The sequence below is a fragment of the Gallinula chloropus genome (genome assembly GCF_964237585.1).
Source record: "Gallinula chloropus genome assembly, chromosome: 16".
Taxonomy (NCBI): Eukaryota; Metazoa; Chordata; class Aves; order Gruiformes; family Rallidae; genus Gallinula; species Gallinula chloropus.
The window spans coordinates 3651190-3665398 of NC_140101.1; the positions used below are offsets into that span (position 1 = coordinate 3651190).

A 14209-nucleotide genomic window follows, 5' to 3' on the forward strand; every position below is an offset into this window, starting at 1 on the left:
AGTGGGAGATGGGTCTGCCAGGTTCAAACACCAGACTGGCCACAGCTTCTCTCATCATCTCCCCGCAGCAACATGGTCCCAACACAAGCCTTTCAGTCCCTTCCTCAAGAAGATGTCTCGCTCTGCCTTATCCCAGAGAAATGTGATTTAAACAGCTCAAAACATGATGTTTCAGCTGAACTGTCAGTGCTGTCCCACTTTGCCCATGCCCCCAGCCCAGGGCTGAGTCAGGGTGGACAGCAGACACGTGCCCGGATGAGCTTGCTGCCTCGTGCTTGTGTGTGGTTTGGTGAAGGATTTCACTTTCTAGACTTGGGCTTTGCCCTGTTTCTATGCAAGCATCACATCCACAAGATGCTTCTCCTTTGTTTGACTTTTTTGTTTCTATTTTAGACTGAAACCTGAATAATTTGAAAGGAGAAGCCATCCTCGTGCTAGGCACAGCCCAGAATATGTCCTCAGAGAGTTTTGCAGAGTTCCTGAATAAGCTCAAGGAAATCCATGAGAAAGAGGTCCAAGGTAAGGAGCCATGAGAAGGCTAAAAACTGGCCAAGGTTCATTTCTTTGTAATGCCACCTTGATCTGTTTGGTTTTGGATAATCCGAAGAGAGGAGGTGCTGGTGCAAGCATCACCCAGGGGATGGGTGGGGACACAGGGCCACAGCCTGGCCCTTGGGGCACTGTGTCATCAGATGGCACCTTCTTGTGGTTTGTCCATCTTATCCCAGAGGAGAATGAGGTATATATTGAGAAAACTGGTATAGTTTTGAATGATGAGGAGGAGCAGAAGAGAGAGGGCATTTCTGCATCCAATACCCCTGGAGATATCCCACCTGCAGGAATCCTGCTTGCTCCAGCCATTAATCACAGAGGATTTGTCTCCTTTCCTGCTCCTGCTGCCATGGGCTGTGGTAAGGGTGAATCTGGAGGTTTGCAGAAGGGACACGTACACCCGCTTGGCTTCTCCTCTGAGTGATGCAGGCTGGAGTGTGTTTGGGTACTGAGGGATTGAAGGGCAAGTGTAGAGGTGCAATACTCTGTCAGGCACAAACAGCAGGACCATGAGGCTCTGTTAATGAAAACCTTAGAGTCAGGTTGGATAGTTTATTCCTCCAGGGAATAAATTGTTCCTCGTGTGATACATTATTAAAGGAAGAACCATCAGGTTAAGCAACCAAATGCCAAATCCAATTGTTTTCCTGTTAGAATGATCCCCAGTATCAGTATCATGAAGAAAACAGCAGTGCTTTTGGAGGGTTCTGCCTTATGGATTCACTCTTCTCGTGTGTAATTTCGAGCCAAGTGAGAGTTAAAGGAAACCATTGAGCAATTCCAACCACACATTTGCATCTCCTTTGCATAAAATGGATGTGACAGGATGTAACCTCTGCAGATCCATCAACATCTGCAGCTCCATCAACACAAGCCATCCTTGCTCAGCTGCAAATACCTCCCGAGGCGCTTTGCAGCACGGAGAGGCACAGAACAGCACTGCCCACCCGGGAAACGCGTGCTGGGACAAGAAATAAGCAGAAGCAAAACTGAAACAGACTTTTTTTGGGGGTGGGAGGGAAACATGGGCTGGTTAACTGGTGGAAACACAAAGCGTGCACACACTTCGTACAGCTTTTCCAGCCGCACTGAACCGCGGGGTTGTGTGACACAGGCAGGGTGTTGGTACTTCTCTGCAGTAAGGGGTGTGAGTTGGGGAGGTTTGTGCAAAGCCAGGCACCCTCCTGCACTCGGTGCAGCTGGGGAATTGGCAATAAATACCCAGCTCTCCATCTCTGCTAATTATTCCAGGCCTGCAAAGCAAGCTGGCGGAGCTGACGACGGAGAAGTGCCGGTGAGTAACACCACGTCAGCTCTACCCACGCCACGGTGGGATGGGGAGGGGTGGAAGGAAAGTCACCCCACTTCATTTTCAGACCTCCTGGCACCCCTCCAAGGCTGCCTGATTTAGAGAGCGCTGTTTCCCTTTCTGCCTTTGCCAAATTCAAGCCTTTTCATGACTTGTGCCATGCAGGTCCTCAGCACAGACAGGCTCGGGGTGATCCCAGCCCATTCCAGTTTGCCTTCCACTGGGAAATGATGCTCACACCAATGGGCACTTGCTTTCTTGGGAGGCAATACAGTGGGATACGAAGCAAGCTGCTGGCTTCAAGGGTGGGTGTCATGGGGCAGCGTCTGGGCTCTAACAAATTTGTTTCCCCTTCTGCCACACAGACAAAAGAAATTCAGCCATACTGGTGTGAGCAGGGTGGCTCAGGGCAGAAGTTCTTCCCCTTGGCAGGCTCTGCAGGTAAAGGCACAGATTTAGGAGAGAAAAGTAATAACTCTCTCTTCTTTGTTCATCAATTAGGGATGCTCAGAGAATTGAAGAGTTGTTTGCTAAGAATCACCAATTAAGGGAACAACAGAAGGTCCTTAAAGAAAACGTAAAGGTGTTAGAAAACAGGTAAGGTTTGTTTTTATTATGGGGTACTTTTCAGTGGCAGTGAGTAAAAAAACTCCCTCTCAGGGGGAGAGTTTGGACTTTGCTGTCTTCCCAGAAGTGGATGTAGCACATCAACCTTTCTTTTGCTCATGCTCGGCTGCTGGGAGAGCTGGGGGAGCCTGGGCACAGGCAGAGGAGCTTTCCTGGTGGTGGTGGTGGGACTGGAGCTGGGGGTCTGGAAGGGCCGGGGCTGGAGCATGGGTGGTAACCCCTCGCAGCAGTTCTGGGTGATGGGCTGGGTGTTCTCTCTGTGAGGAGGGCAGGAGCTTATTTCCCCTGTGAGATCTGTGTGGTAACAAGCTGCTGGCTGTGGGTTTCCCTCCAGGCTGCGAGCAGGTCTCTGTGATAGATGCATGGTCACCCAGGAGCTGGCAAAAAAGAAGCAGAATGAATACGAGACCTCCCATTTCCAGAGCCTGCAGCACATCTTCATCCTCAGTACGTACCACTGCCTGCTGTAAGCTCAGCTAATGCCTCTCCCTGATACTGGCATGTGAGCCCTTACTGTGACTGGGTGCTTGGGGGGGAATTTGGGATGGGGAAAGGGGAAGGTGCCAGTGTGAGTGTGGGAACCTTGAAAAACCAGGTCTGACCAGGAGTGGGGATGGAAGTCCATCCTCCCCTACCCCCCAGGCAGGGGTAATCACTCACATGAAGCAGCGGAGGGGGTTGGAACTTGCAGCCCTCCACACCTCCAGAAAATGAGAGATGCTTGTGGGAGAGCAGCACCGAGCTGGCCAGGGCCTGGCAGCTGCCTGGACCAAAGAGGCAACTGGCACCACAGAAGCAGTGCTCTGGCATGGGCAGGAAAGTCACAGCAGTGACACAGTGTGGCTCTGAAAATCAAGCAACATGTGTGATGGACTTTCTCCCGAGCCTTCAGCAGAGCTTGGGGTGCTTTTCCCAGGGGATCTGGCTGGCTCTGGGAGGGTCATGGAGGCAAAGGAGAATAAGGCATAAGAGGGGTGGAGAGATGCTGTTGGTTCCCAAGTGCTGCTTTTGAGCAGGGAGCAAGCAGAGGCAGCAACTCACCCTGCCCAGGAGCCTGCCTGCTCTTGCTCACTGCCTCCTCACTGTGGTGCCCAGCTGCTGGGTGCTCACAGCTCCCTCTGGATCTTCATTTGATCCCCCCCAAATCCCCCAGCCCTTCCCCTAACACAGCACCCACTCATCGGAGGCAGACATAGGATGCTGTGTCCATCCCACAGCCATCCCTACTCTGGGCTTTGCTCTCTCCCTGAGCTGGACCAACTGCAAGAAGCACACCCCCCACCCCCAATCCTGACCAAAGCCATGTTGGAAAGTTGCTCCCTTTTATCCCTTAGCCCCTGGCATGTTGTCAGAGAAGGAAGGAAATTTGGCATCCCCCCAAAACCTGGTGCACTTCCCTCTTCTTCCCCATTGCACCCCAGCAAGCTGGGAAAAGCATCAGCTCTCCCCTCACAGCACAACTTGTGTCCCTGCAGATAACGAGCTGAACCGCCTGAGGGAAGAGAACAAAGCTCTCAAGGAAGAACTGAAGAGGCTCCGGAGCCTGGAGTAAGTGCTCTCCTGGGTTTCATTCATCACAGGGTGTTGGTGAGGTCAGAGGCATCCCTGCAGCCAAGCAGAGCTATGTCTGCACTGTGGCATCCTTGGGGGTGTTTTAGCATCTAATTCCCGTGGATTCTGTAGATGTTAGAAGCAGTAATGGTCTCTAAGACTGTGTTGACCGTTGTTCACTGTTCACCTGCATCCAGGGATTCAGTCTGGGGACACACACAAGTATTTGACACCCTCCTATAGGAAGCAAAGCCCTGGGCTGCTTGCCTTGGCTACCGACCTCAACCTGGGCTTCCATGATTTTCCCATGACACCAACTCCCCTCCTGCAGCAGCCAGAGGGGGTCTGCAGTAAGCAGGTTGTGTCTGCAGGGAAGGAGAGTGACAAGCAAGGGTCTTGGGGTCAGGAGAGAGAAGTGATCTGCTCCAACAGGTTCATATCCCAGCAGAGCTGTGCTGAAAGCTGAGTAACCTGCCAGGCTGGCCAATACATACAAATCAGCTCATTCCTCAAGGGTTTAAAGTCCAGAGGAATTAGCACCAAGGGATTAGTTTACAAATATGTTTTCTTTGGAGCACAGAAGCATCATCTGCTTAAAGAGAAACTCTAGTTTTTGCACCTTGATGCTTCCCAAGGCCTGAGGAGTTTTGGAGCTGTGGATCAGACTGGGTTTGCTGGACACCGAGCACTCCTGCTGGGCTGCAGTATAGGAAGATTTCCAGCCAAATACCCCCATCTCAGCATCAGGGGACAGCCAGGACTTTGTCCATGACATAAATGCAGAGCTCCAAGACTCAGCAACTCTCTTGTGGTGACCAAGAGCATCAGTCCCACCAGCTCGATAGGGTGAAGGGTGACAATGGCCTGTGCTGGATCCACCCCTGTATCAGGCAGAAAGCCCAACCAGGGCCATCCAGGTTCTCGCAGAGCTTTTGCAATAGCCACAGTTGGGTTCTGGCTTACCCAACACTGTGGCTTCCTGCGACGTTACCCACAGGCAAGTGGGGAAATCGGACCTTGAGCTGTGCTGGCTCTGACCCAGGCTCCAGGCTGCAGCTGAGCCAGCAATAAGCTGCAGTGGAAGGAGATGAGTCTGAGGATCCGGTATATCCACATACATATGTATATGTTTGCATGTGGGGCTCTATAACTCCCAGTGGCTCCCAAACAGGTGATTTCCTTCTCCATCCCCTTCTCATTCACTTGTGTCCTTCTCCTTTCAACAGGGACAGGACAAAGACCCCAGGAATCACCTCCAGAGAAAGCTGCTCAACTCCCAGCTCCCCCTTGGCTTTACTGTCCCCAACAAGCAGGAACACCAACAGCGAGAAAGCAGCTCACAGGGGAGCAGAAGAAGCCTACCATGATGTGCCAGGCCTTGAGCTGGGAGAAGGTGGGTTCTACTGGCTTCCACTGCCCTCAGGGGACCTGGGGATGGGAAGAGTGACTGAGCCGTGGTGCAAAGCTGCTCTGGGAAAGGGTCTGGAGAGCAAAGACCAAGCTGCCGGCAGCTCAGATAGACATTGCCATGGCCACTGCATGTCAGGGGAGAAACATGCTCTGCTTTAGGGCAAGAGGGATGGGGTGCCCTCACTTAAGATGAGCGCTGTGCAGGTGTGGACCCAGCACCCCTTTCAAGCAGAGACTATGTCACCTTGCTGCCACCCACACACGCAGCATAGGCTGCATTCATTCAGGTGGTGGCATGAGCCAGACAGAAATTTTGGCTCAAGATCCTCCAGAGGAGGTGGCTGGTGTCAGTCAGAGGTGTCCTTGGGAGGCTGTGGGGCTCCAGCTCACAGTAGGGCAGGGCAGCCTGCCACGGGACTGTCACAGGGGCTGGTTGTGTCTTTGTTTTGCAGAAAAGCCCTCAGGACAGAGAAGCTCTCCCAGGAGCAGGACTTCCCCGAGCACTGTCCTCCAAGAAGTCAGCCTTGCAGAGATTGTGAGTTGCTGGAGATAGGCTGGTGTCCTCCCCACCGCTGTGGTCATCTGAACTGGATCAAAGGGGGGTGGACTAGGATAGGGAACAAGTAGGAGACACTTAGGGAGTAAAATAAATAGCCACACTTTGGGAGTTTGCCATTGCCAGAGCCCAAGAGGGCACCTACCAAATGCCAGATGCATCGTCTGCAGGAACTGCCAACCACTACAAGCAAAGCACTGGGAGTTTGGCACAAGCTCCTGTCCCCACTGTGAGCATGCACACCTTTGTTTGCTCCCCTGTTTGTCCTCCATGACATCACGTTTGGCATCATTAAGTCCTCTTTTAGCATCCTTAAGTCCTCTGCTCACCAAGCTGGTTCCTCTCTTAGATGTCCTGCTGGGGAAAGCTCTGAGGTGTGAAGGACCCAAGGAGATTGTGCTGAGCTACAGTTCAGCATAGCTCATCCTAAGTTATAGAGTTGGGTGTCCATTATCTGGGCAAACAAGGAGCTGGAGCACTATGAGTGATGGAAAAGCCTGGAGAACATGTAAACTGTGGGAACTGCGGGTACTGAGAACAAACACACCACAGCAGCCCTGCCCAAGAGCATCACAGATGTCTCTCCATCTGCAGCATGATGAATATCAGTGTTGTCAGAGGGCCTGGCATTGGTGGTCACAGTTTTATGCATCGATGCAAGCCTGCCATGCCTTTAAAACCCAGAGAATACGTGTCAGCCAAGGGATGCTGGGTGATACTGGGCACTGGGAGATGAGACTGCCAGACCTGGAGCCCTGTTCCTCATCATGGGAACTCCAGCCCACAAACACACCCACAGAGATGCCTCTGTTTTGGCACAGGCTTCGCTTACCTGAACTCTCCTGAACACTTGAAAGAGCAGGTGAAAAGGGTTTTTGGTAAGACTGCAGGCAGGCTATGAGGATAATTAATAGGGATGGCAGGAAGGGTTGGTGACATCTCCAGGTGGGCAGGGGAAAGTCAAGTCAGAACATGTGGTGAGCCTTTGATGAGAGCAAAAGGAGATGATGATGTCCTGGCCTCGCAGCCAGGAACTCCACTGGAAACCAGTGGGTGCCAGGAGCTTGCATGAAGGAAGTCTAGTGGCCTGATTAGGGGTCAGGGAATCTGTGGGGTCTTATCTTGGTTAAGACACTCGATTGTGGCTTGACTTGAGAGGGACAAGATCTCCTGGGCTACAAATCAGCACAGCCAGAAAATAAAGACTACTGTGGGTGTCACTGGGAAGCGTGAAGGGGAAGCTTCCTGGGAAAACCAATAAAAATATGGTTGAGCTGCAGGCCAGATTACATCCACCAGAGCACTTGGGAGCTGTCTGCCTTGCTCACACCAGTGAAGAGTTGCGTCTCTGCTCAGCAAGGCTCCCCTTAGTCACACACTGCCTGGGGAGCAGAGCGGAATGTCTCACCTGGTCTTTCCTCCCCCGCCACAGGCATCCCAGAGGATCGCCAACCAGCTGCATGGAACCATCGCCCTGGTGAGATCTGGCTCCAGACCCTGCCTCCTGGAGAAAAGCCCTTCTGGGGCAGCAGTGACCCCACCAGCAAGGAAGACCCCTCTCCCACCGGAGCGTGAGCACAGCCCCAGCCTTGAGGCGTGAGTGACCTGCTCATGGGTCATGGTGTGGGCTTGATCCACGGCCCATTGCAGCTGGGCCCATGAGACAGCTTGGTGTTCTCTGTATCTGCCCACCTCCTTGTCCAGAGTTGTCCCCCAGCCTTGGGAAGGGGTGGGGGGTCTCTCACTTAACACCAGCAAAAAAATGACTGGAATCCAGTGTGACAAGATCAGGTTCCTGTTACACCAGCTTCATCAGACAGACCCGTAAAGCAGTGAACGGGGTGCCCCCACCCACCTCCAGCCAGGAGGAGAAGGACCTGCCTCAATCCCTGCTCCTCCTTATCTATTCTAATGGGCTTTTCTGCAGGGCTCAGCGCTTCCCAGGGCTCATCCTCCCCACTGAACTCAGAGGGCTGAGCAAAGCCACTGAGTTCACCTGCAGAGACAGTGTGTTTCCCAGGGTGGGAGTAGATCTCCTGAGCATTCCCAGGAAAAGCTCCTGCACACGGAAGCTGCCAGATAACCAGCAATAGCAGGGACTCAGTTTGCAGGGCAGGTTCATGCACCATACTGACCTTCTTAGTGTGGCTGTAAAATCCTCCCATTGAGTGAGGTTGGGGAGGGTGGGCTGCTCCTCAGTCCTGGAGGTCTTCAGGTCCACCAAGGCACTAAAAAAAGCCTGGTGGGGGTAGTTAGGCTGCTTCAGGCTGTCAAGTAACCTCTCAGCAGCAGTGCTGATGTGAGTGATCACTGCATCCCCCCACTTGCTCAACCCCCTGGCTGGAGCTGCTGTGGCCCAGGAACAGGAGAGATGTCAGGTGGTGGGGTGGTGGTGGCTTCCTGCTGTGTGTGCAGTGGGGAGACCTGCTGGTAGCTGCCTGGCCCCCATGACATCCAGGACTCCTGTCCCCAGCACAGCACCTGAACATGACACACACACCAGGGCACAGAAAAAGCAGGAGGGACCACACACATCACCTGTGCGAGCTGAGAAATCACACAGAAATTCTCTAATTAATGTGATTTGTTTTTTTTTCTGCTTTAGTTATTTAACAGCAAGCAAACCAGACTCCCCCAAAGTCGCCCCATCCTACGAAAACCTACAGCTGACCACCAGGAAGGAGCAGCTCTGCCTCCTCCACAAGCACCTTTCCCTGCACCAGCTGGGGCTGGTGAGCAACTGTGCCTCAGCTGACCGGGATGGGAGCAGCTTCTCCAGCCGCTTGCTCCAGGCTAAAGACACGGACGGCCGGACGCGGTCGCGTGACAGCTGGGAAGATCGTGCAGCCTTGCTGAAGCTCCCTGCTGCCATGGTGTACGTGAGGGACCAGCACCTGGAAGAGAAGCTGCGCCTCCTCAAGCACAGCGAGCGCCTGCAGCAGTTCCTCATGCAGCAGTGCCAGGCAGGTCAGCGGGCAGACGGAGACCCAAAGCTCCCAGCCGAGGAGCAGCCCCTCTCCCCATGGCAGGGCATCACACCAGGATGCAAGGAGGAAAAGTCCTTCCTGGAGGATGATGCAGATGGGAAGGAAGAGAAGGAGCTTTGGCTCAGCCGGGACGGCTCTGAGCTCCGAGGAAAGGTGAAGGTGGCGAGGGACGATGGGACAGATGCACCACTGGATCTGTCAGACTCCAGCCGTGTCAGGGAAACAGGCTGGCACAGCCGCCGGGAGCCACGGGGGGCCAGCAGCCCACGGCCGAGCCCCAGGGAGAGCCCCCCTGTGCTGGCAGCCCGCAGCCTCTGCGAGGGACACGGGGTAGAGTGGGGGACCTTGCGCTTCCCATGCCGCTGGCCCGGTGCTGCCCGGGCACAGCCTGGTGCTGTCAAGGAGGATGAGGAGGATGCAGCAGTGGTGAGTACAGCTCGTGACGGCATCACCCATGGCACCTGGGGGTCCAGAATGGGTGCTGGCACCCTCACAACCACTGTTAACGTCCAATGGGATGATGGCTGCACTGTGTTTGAAGCCAACAGGGATGTGTTTGCACAGGGCAAAGCCTCAGCCACTCAGCCCTGGCTCTTGTTCCCCAGTTCCCTTCCCCTCCACTGCCTGCGGGGTTTGTGCCCAAGTCCAAGGACAGGCAGTACGTGTGCTTGTCCCCATGGGTGTCACAGACATCGCGTGGGCGCTGGGGATGGCCCTTTGCTCCTGCCTGGCAAAGACAGCATGTGTGCTCCCTGTATCCTACAGCTCGCACTCTCAGAGGCACATCTGGCAAACAGCTGCACGCTGAGCAGCCCAGAAGCCCTTCCAGAGACCGGGGTGAGGCTGGCTGTCCGTGTACCCAAGGAAGAAGCAGGTAAAAAGCTCCAGGCAAACGTGACATTTGAGAAGGCGAGAGCAAAAGGTGCATTTTGGGGAAGGAACCTTACAGCTGGGAATTCTCCATGCTGGGCTCTGTCTGTCTCACCAGCCAAAGCAGGAGCTAACCAGCACAGGACACCCTTCCAAGGACTCAGGTGCTCCTGGCTCCCAGCTCTCTCAGGCCATTTGGGGAACTTCAGGTTACACATTTCTGTCCTTGAGGGCTCAATTTTCAACCCTAGGGATGCCCTAAATTCAGGCTCAATATCTATAGGGAGAAAATAACCCTGGCTGTTGGGGAGAAAAGCCTGATGTTTCTACCCAGCACAGACCAGGAGCTGCCCATGGGGTTTCTTTGCCCACTGTGCAGACCATCCTGCACCCTGTACTCAGCTGCTGGGTGATGTGGAGTTCTCCAGGAGCTAAAGAAGGTCAGAGTAGCACCAACTCACTGGCAAAACCCACTCCACAGTGAGCTGCCATGAGGCAAGGTTGTTGTTCCAGCATTACCTGGCCCCCTCAGGGAAGCAGAAGCTCAGAAGTTACCCCAGAAGAGATGGGAAACATGTAAAAGGTCTGGAAAAACCATCCCCACCTGTGTCCCCTTGCTCCAAAGTGTGGTCCATGCTGGCACAGCACATAGTGTTGAGCACGGAGCGAAGGGTGCCAGTACCTGCAGCAGGTAGGACAGGATGCGCTCCTCCCTTTCCCTGCTCCACCCCCCAGAGGAGCCCTTTCCATTCCCAAAACCAGCAGTTCCTTTAGTCTGGGGGCACGTGGTGCTTTCTCCCTGCATGACCACCGTGGATCACAGGCACCAGGTTTGCCCAGGTGGGTGGGAGGCAGCAGCCATGGGGAGCAGGGCAGGAAGCACGTCAGCAGAGAGCTACTCCATACCAGCCTTACTGGCTTGGCCAGAAAGTTGAGTTCACCTGGATTAGTTGGTCTGGGCGTGCCAGAGCGGTTTGGGAACACTCTCCAGAGAAGGATTTTGCACAGTGGAAAAAAAAAAGGGGGGGGGGAAGGAAGGGGGGAGGTCCCCTGTGATTTACGTGCTCAGCAGATATCATCACGGCAGAAGAATCTCAGCTGATTACATTCTGGGTGTGGGAATGCAGGGCTTTCTGCAGTTCTCACCTTAAGGTTGACACAAAGCCCAGGAAACAATACACAAATACTTCTGCACTTTGTAGTGACCCTTAACCTGCAGAAGGATAAGGTGAAGAGGGGACTCTGGGGCTCTGGGAGCACTGGAAGCAGCACCTCCAGCTCTCCCACCTGAGCAGGAGCAGCAAGGGAAGCTGTCCTGCCCCCGGTCCCACCGTCCCAGCCAGACCTGGGTGTCCAGAGCAGAGTTAGAGCAAGAAGTGCTGAGGTCCTGGGATGCTGCTGCCCCTTGGAGGGCACAGCTCTGTCCCCATCCCTTTCCACCAGCATGGCTGTGCTGTTGTGGGTGCATGCAGGGTGATGCTGCTGCCGGCAAGGCCCGGACAGCTTCGCTCTCTGCAAAGGTTGGGTGCGTGTCTGGTGCGTGCTCATACGTGTCTGGGGTTGTGTAGCCCCAGGGCCTGTGTGCCACAAAATCCCTTTGCTGGGCAGGGAAGCAGCATCCCCACCTCTCATTCCTCCTCTCCTCAGCACACCTTTCCCTGCCACGAGCCGCTGACCAGGACCAGCAGCAAACTTCAGGATCATCCCTTTTGGCCTCTGCCCAGACATGTTTCTCCCCACGTGGGTCTCAAACAGTCTGGGATTTTAAACACCCCTCAGCTTCCCAACCTGCACGTGCCCGTGGACTTTGGGGCAGCACTTCAGTGGTGGGGTAGCAAAGTCCTGCAGACACAGATTTATTGGTACCTGGTTCCCACAGGGTCCCGTTGGGTCTCCCATAAACATTCATTTCAAGCAGAGTGCCTCTGCTTACAGCACAGTTTGTTGCTGGATCTGTTTTCTGCCTCGATGGCTCCCAGAGCCAGGGCTGGTGGTTCTGCATCTGCTTGCCAGCTTGTCGGGCCCCCCGCCAGCCAAAACCACCCCTCCTTTTGTGTTTCCTTAGATGATGCTGAATCTGGGAAGCAGGAATCTGAGGAGCCAGACACAACGGACAGCGAGGTGCGTTTGCTCTCCTCAGCCATCAGCTTAGGCTGTCAGGTCCCAGAGGCATAAGATGGGTTGTCCTCTCCTGAGCACATTCAAGGAGGTGCCGGCTCTTCCTACACGAGGTGCCAAACCCCATTCCCACACTGTTACCCAACCTGTTGCTGAGGGATGGACACATCACTCTTTCCAGCAAGCCAAGAGGGCTTATGGACAGCAGCATTTGTCCCCACTGCAGCAATGGTCACAAAGGTCCCCAGCAGTGCCACTGGGCCATCAGTTACCTGGGAAAGAGGAGTACTTTGTAGACTGACTGCTCTTTTTGTTGGTGTAGGTGGATGCCCTGTATGAAGATGATATCCTACAAGAAGCTCAGGCTGAAGGGAAATATTTTTGCCCCAAAGACAAAGCTCGTGCGCTGCAGAAGAAGAGAAAAAGAGGACAGGATCCCTGGGCAAAAGGTAAGCAGGAGGAATTTCTCAGGGCATCAGCTCAGGGCTACAGCTTCTGCTGCTTCCTGAGGGGCTCCTGTGAGAAATACCAGAGGGCACCTTCCCTGCAGTGGAGAAGAGTGTGCCTCCCTGCTGAGTGCATGCCAAGGTGCAAACAATGTCTGCCCAGGGTGATGGTACAGCAGAGTGCTTTGTTTCCCCGTGATAAGAGATGCTGCACCACAGTTTGATGATGGTTCCATCTCCAGACAGAGGAGCCCCAGCTAATGGTTAGCCAGAGGAGCCCAGGCAGGGTGGCTGGAAGGCATTCCTGAGCACCTAAGCTAACAGGGCTCAGTCCCTTGTGTTTGCTTAGCCAGTTGGGAAGGTGATGACTGGAGAAGGCCAAATTCCCAGGAGTGAGTTATTGACATTCAGAGAAAGGTTTCTGCCATCTCTGGTGACCTTCCAGTGTGGCTGTGGAGGTCTCCCTGCTGACAGAGGAATGTGTTGTACCCGAGTTTCCTACAGGTGAAAACTGCTCCTGATAAGGGCAAGGATAAGTCGGTGTGTGTGTCAAGCCTTGGGAAGTGCTGTCAGAAATACCCAGCTACTAACCCCTTCATACTGGTGGGAGAGACGAGGAGGTGTTGACCCAGTTATAAATGTAGAGAGGGATGCTGCTGGAGCGTGAAGGGAGCCTGTGTAACAGGCAAGTGCTGCCCTTTGCTCTGTGCACAGCATTTGGAGCTGCCTGCTCATTCAGGGAACACCCCACCGCTGAGAGAGAAGAGGATTTGCTCCTCAAAACCAGCTGTTTGGAGGGATGGGGAGGAAGCTGCCCTGTGCTCCCCAGGACGGACACCATGCGACCCTCCAGGACTGGATAGGGATGTCCTGATGTCCTAAGTGAGGGCTGGATGCAGTTGTGGCAGGAATGGGGTGATAGAGAGGCATAACCCCTCTCAGCATGGGTTGTGTGCCATGTACCACGCTGGAAGTGGGAGGAATCCAAGACATGCATCCTGCTGGCCTGGGATGTACCCTCTCAGGTGCACTCCTGCACCCGGTCAGTTCTCTGCCTATTTCTGCTTCACACTGTTTCTGTTCTCAGGGTCACAGCAGCCTCCCCAGGTCCCTGTGCATCTCATGTGTGAGAGGGATTTCTCTTCATCGTTCTTTTGCTGAGCTTTGCTGCCTCCTGTGCTGTCCCCGTTTCGGGAGGAGGCCATGCTGACCCCATACATGTCAATCCATTGCTGTGTGGTTAACTCCTGCGCTCATCTTGCTGTTTACAGGAGCTAAGAAGTCAGTGAGAGGAAGAAAGAAAGCCATAGTGGAACAGTGCTCAGCGGGGATCACAAAGGAACCTGAGAACTGCTCAGCTTCCCACAACGATACCTCTGAGGAGAGCTAACAGCAGGGCAGGATGAGAAGCAACATGAACACTGCAGACCAAAGAAGAGAGCTCAGAGACCTCAGCATCCCACCCATGCTGGGAGAGCGACTCCTCCTGCATGCTGGGCCAGGCAGTGGGGAATTCATAAGGACTCATTAACAAATTGAGCATGAATCAAGAGGCTAGGCCAGCAAGAGCTGTGCAGGTGATACCCAGAGCAGCCAGGTCGCTGCTGCTGGAGCAGCACATTCAGTGACCCCCAGCCCTGCGCTGCAGCAGACCCTCAGACTGGTGCCAGGAAGAGGAGACCCCCTCCTTGCAACACTCACCCTGGATCGGGACCATGTTCGTCCCTGGGATAAGGACAACAGACTCTCCAGACCCCACTCCTCATGTACCACGTCCCCATGG

General features: G+C 54.2%; 1 protein-coding gene across 1 annotated transcript; it reads left to right on the top strand.

Annotated features, from left to right (window-relative positions):
- Positions 1-452: 452 nt before the first annotated feature.
- Positions 453-13869, top strand: RBBP8NL (RBBP8 N-terminal like; the record flags this gene model as incomplete). The annotated part of the gene is made up of 13 exons (XM_084271495.1): positions 453-519; positions 1804-1846; positions 2363-2458; positions 2823-2935; positions 3964-4036; positions 5266-5432; positions 5902-5984; positions 7438-7601; positions 8611-9418; positions 11335-11398; positions 11928-11983; positions 12309-12429; positions 13698-13869. The coding sequence occupies 13 exons, from the start codon at positions 453-455 to the stop codon at positions 13814-13816; spliced, it is 1974 nt and encodes a 657-aa protein (XP_084127621.1). The 3' UTR covers positions 13817-13869.
- Positions 13870-14209: the final 340 nt, after the last annotated feature.